This window comes from Toxorhynchites rutilus, chromosome 3 (assembly GCF_029784135.1).
Source record: "Toxorhynchites rutilus septentrionalis strain SRP chromosome 3, ASM2978413v1, whole genome shotgun sequence".
Lineage (NCBI taxonomy): Eukaryota > Metazoa > Arthropoda > Insecta > Diptera > Culicidae > Toxorhynchites > Toxorhynchites rutilus.
In genome coordinates, this window is record NC_073746.1 from 28395661 (window position 1) to 28398247 (window position 2587).

The window sequence follows — 2587 nt, forward strand, 5'->3', positions numbered from 1 at the left end:
GCCACTCACAACCGAAAAGGCAAACTGTCCCATCGCAAAGTAGGGAAACAAAAGGAAATTGAACGGTGAACGGCGTGGATTTGAGTTATTTTCTTGGGCAAAACTTTTTTTATGCAGTCCCTATCTACCGCACAAAAAAAGGTTTTTTCAAAATGTGTTCCGAACACGCTTTTTTAAACCTACTGGTTAAGTTCTGCACGATTTTTTGTGCGGTCCCTATCCCCCGGACAAAAAAAGGTTGCCTGTACTAATTTGTCAATTGCTGCAAATTTGTTGTAATTTTACCCAACCAATTCTATTGATACATTTCTTTGGTTAGATTATTCTACTTTTTGAATATCCGTACAATTCATATAACCAAATTCGTTTGTTTCTATGATTAACTACGACGCTTTATCAGCTCGTATGCATCAGCTGACGTAATTGTTCTTCTCACTAGATTAATAATTACAAATCCCATCCCCCGTAATCTTACACTGATGCAAAACCAGCTTGTTTACATTCGATGTGCACAATATAATTGCCTCCTTTATCGCATATCACATCATAGCACTATTTTATAACCTTTCAACGCGCAGCCAGAGGCCACCCTCCGATGTAAGAACTAAACTGTTACTGGAAATTTTCAATGGAACCGGCGTTTTGCTGGACAGGGTAAACCGGAAGTTTTTCAGCATGTACGCCATCCCGACACGGGCCTGCATCAGTCCAAACCGCATTCCGATACAGATTCGTGGTCCTTCGCCAAACGGAATATAACAGTAGGGGTTTCGCTTGGCCACTTCCTCTGGCGAGAATCGGTCCGGATCGTATTTTTCCGGGTCGGGATAATACTCGGGATCATGATGAAGACCGTACACAGGAACAATCACAGTCAACCCCTTCTCAAGAACGCAGTTTGTGTTTGGCACTTGGTAGGCCTTTGAGACGCTGCGTGTAAGATTAGATACTGGTGGATACTTCCGCAGAGACTCTATGAGAAAGTTGAAAATGAAAAGATATTCGATATTGTAAACATGAGATACTTACCGCTGATACAGTTGTCTACGTAATGCATATCTTGCACTGCATCGTAGGTCATGGACCCGTATTTTTTCAGCGATTCCAGCACATCTTTTCGTGCCTTTTCTTGTAGTTCTTGATTGACTGCAAGCTCGTACAAACAGTAAGACATTGCCGTGGAGGAGGTTTCAAACCCGGCCAGAAAGAACACAAATGCCTGTGCAGAAATCTCCTCGAGTGTTAAAGCTCCCATGTTATTGGCGTCATCCTCATCTAATGTCTCCATATTCTTCAGCTTGATAAGCAAGTTCATGAAGTCATTTCGCTCGATTTTATGTTTCTCACGATATTCAACAGTGTCTTTCACAGCACCCGTGAAGAAATTAGATACAGTAGGGTCGGTCGTGGTCACATGTAAAGCACGAGCAACTGTACGGAACTGTTGAGCCGCGATAATTTTGAAAAACCTGAAAAATCCAGCGTCGAAAGCTTTCTTCCCCATTTTTCTGAACTGAGCGTCCGGGTCGTGTAAACTATTGCATTCCAGACCGAAAGCACAACTTCCAATCACGTCGGTGGTAAATCTTGCAAGGATCTCCTTCATTTCAATTTCACTCCCTCTCGCGATTTCTTGAGTAAGAAGTTTTTCGAATTCCTCGGCCACCGCAATAATGGTTGGGAACATCATTTTCATTTTACCAGATGTAAACGTCGGGGTTAATTTGGCCCGCAAATTCTTCCACTTGGCTCCTTCCATCGCAAATAAATTACCGGAGAGTGGATCGTCTTCCTCGTTATGATAAACAGATCGATCGTGGAAGAACTGAAAATCCTTCACTAGCACATTCTTCACAAAATCGAGTTCCAAAGCGATTGCCACCGGGTTGGTGAAGAAGAAAATTCCTCCGAAAGGACCGCTTCCTTTCAGTTTCCGGTAGCAGCGTTCCATCATGGCCGAAAGGTGTTCCTTACGGCCCATCCCACGAAGATTCCCAGCGGGGAAGGTGGGTGGCACGTATGCCACCCTCCGATCCTTCCAGTAGGAATACCGTCTCCGAATCCAGAGTACAGCAAGAGTTAGTGCTATTATTGCTAGATATAGTAACATTTTTGCGCCGATTATTTGAACACAATGTCACTGAATATCAATGTATCGTAACAAAACTTCTCCTCCCGCGATTCACGCAAGACTAACTTCACTGAGAGGGTTACAGTGTGTTATATTGTGCTTGAGTTATCTTAGCTGTGACTCATTGAATGATTTTCTGTACAGATTGAAACTCACAGAGGGAATTCAGGTGATAGAATGGTTATCTTATGAGAGATAATTTAGCCGTAAACATTTAACCTCGTTAGAGCGTCTCTCTCCGTATGCTCAACAAGTGATTCATATGCTCCAATATTTTATTTTTTGTCCATAATATTATCTTCAGGTATTGTTTTCTGTCAGTCTTGGTTCATCATGATTTGCAGAAAACAGCTGCAAGATGAATTTTGATTATTTCCCTTGTTTTGTTTCCATCCACATTCCGACTTTCTTCAACCCTTTGGGTACTCATATATCGCAAAAAAAAATATCTTTAGA

At 42.1% G+C, this 2587-nt stretch overlaps 1 protein-coding gene across 1 annotated transcript; it reads right to left on the reverse strand.

Annotated features, from left to right (window-relative positions):
* Nucleotides 1-248: 248 nt before the first annotated feature.
* Nucleotides 249-2206, reverse strand: LOC129778753 (probable cytochrome P450 6a13). Its single transcript, XM_055785850.1, has 2 exons — nucleotides 1030-2206; nucleotides 249-973 (listed from the first exon to the last, which is right to left on the reverse strand). The coding sequence occupies exons 1-2, from the start codon at nucleotides 2108-2110 to the stop codon at nucleotides 558-560; spliced, it is 1497 nt and encodes a 498-aa protein (XP_055641825.1). The 5' UTR covers nucleotides 2111-2206; the 3' UTR covers nucleotides 249-557.
* Nucleotides 2207-2587: the final 381 nt, after the last annotated feature.

Coding starts and splice junctions, on each gene's coding strand:
- LOC129778753 (XM_055785850.1), bottom strand. CDS start 2,110: ATGTTACTATATCTAGCAATAATAGCACTAACTCTTGCTGTACTCTGG. Junction 974..1,029: donor CGTAGACAACTGTATCAGCG/GTAAGTATCTCA, acceptor ACTTTCTCATAG/AGTCTCTGCGGAAGTATCCA.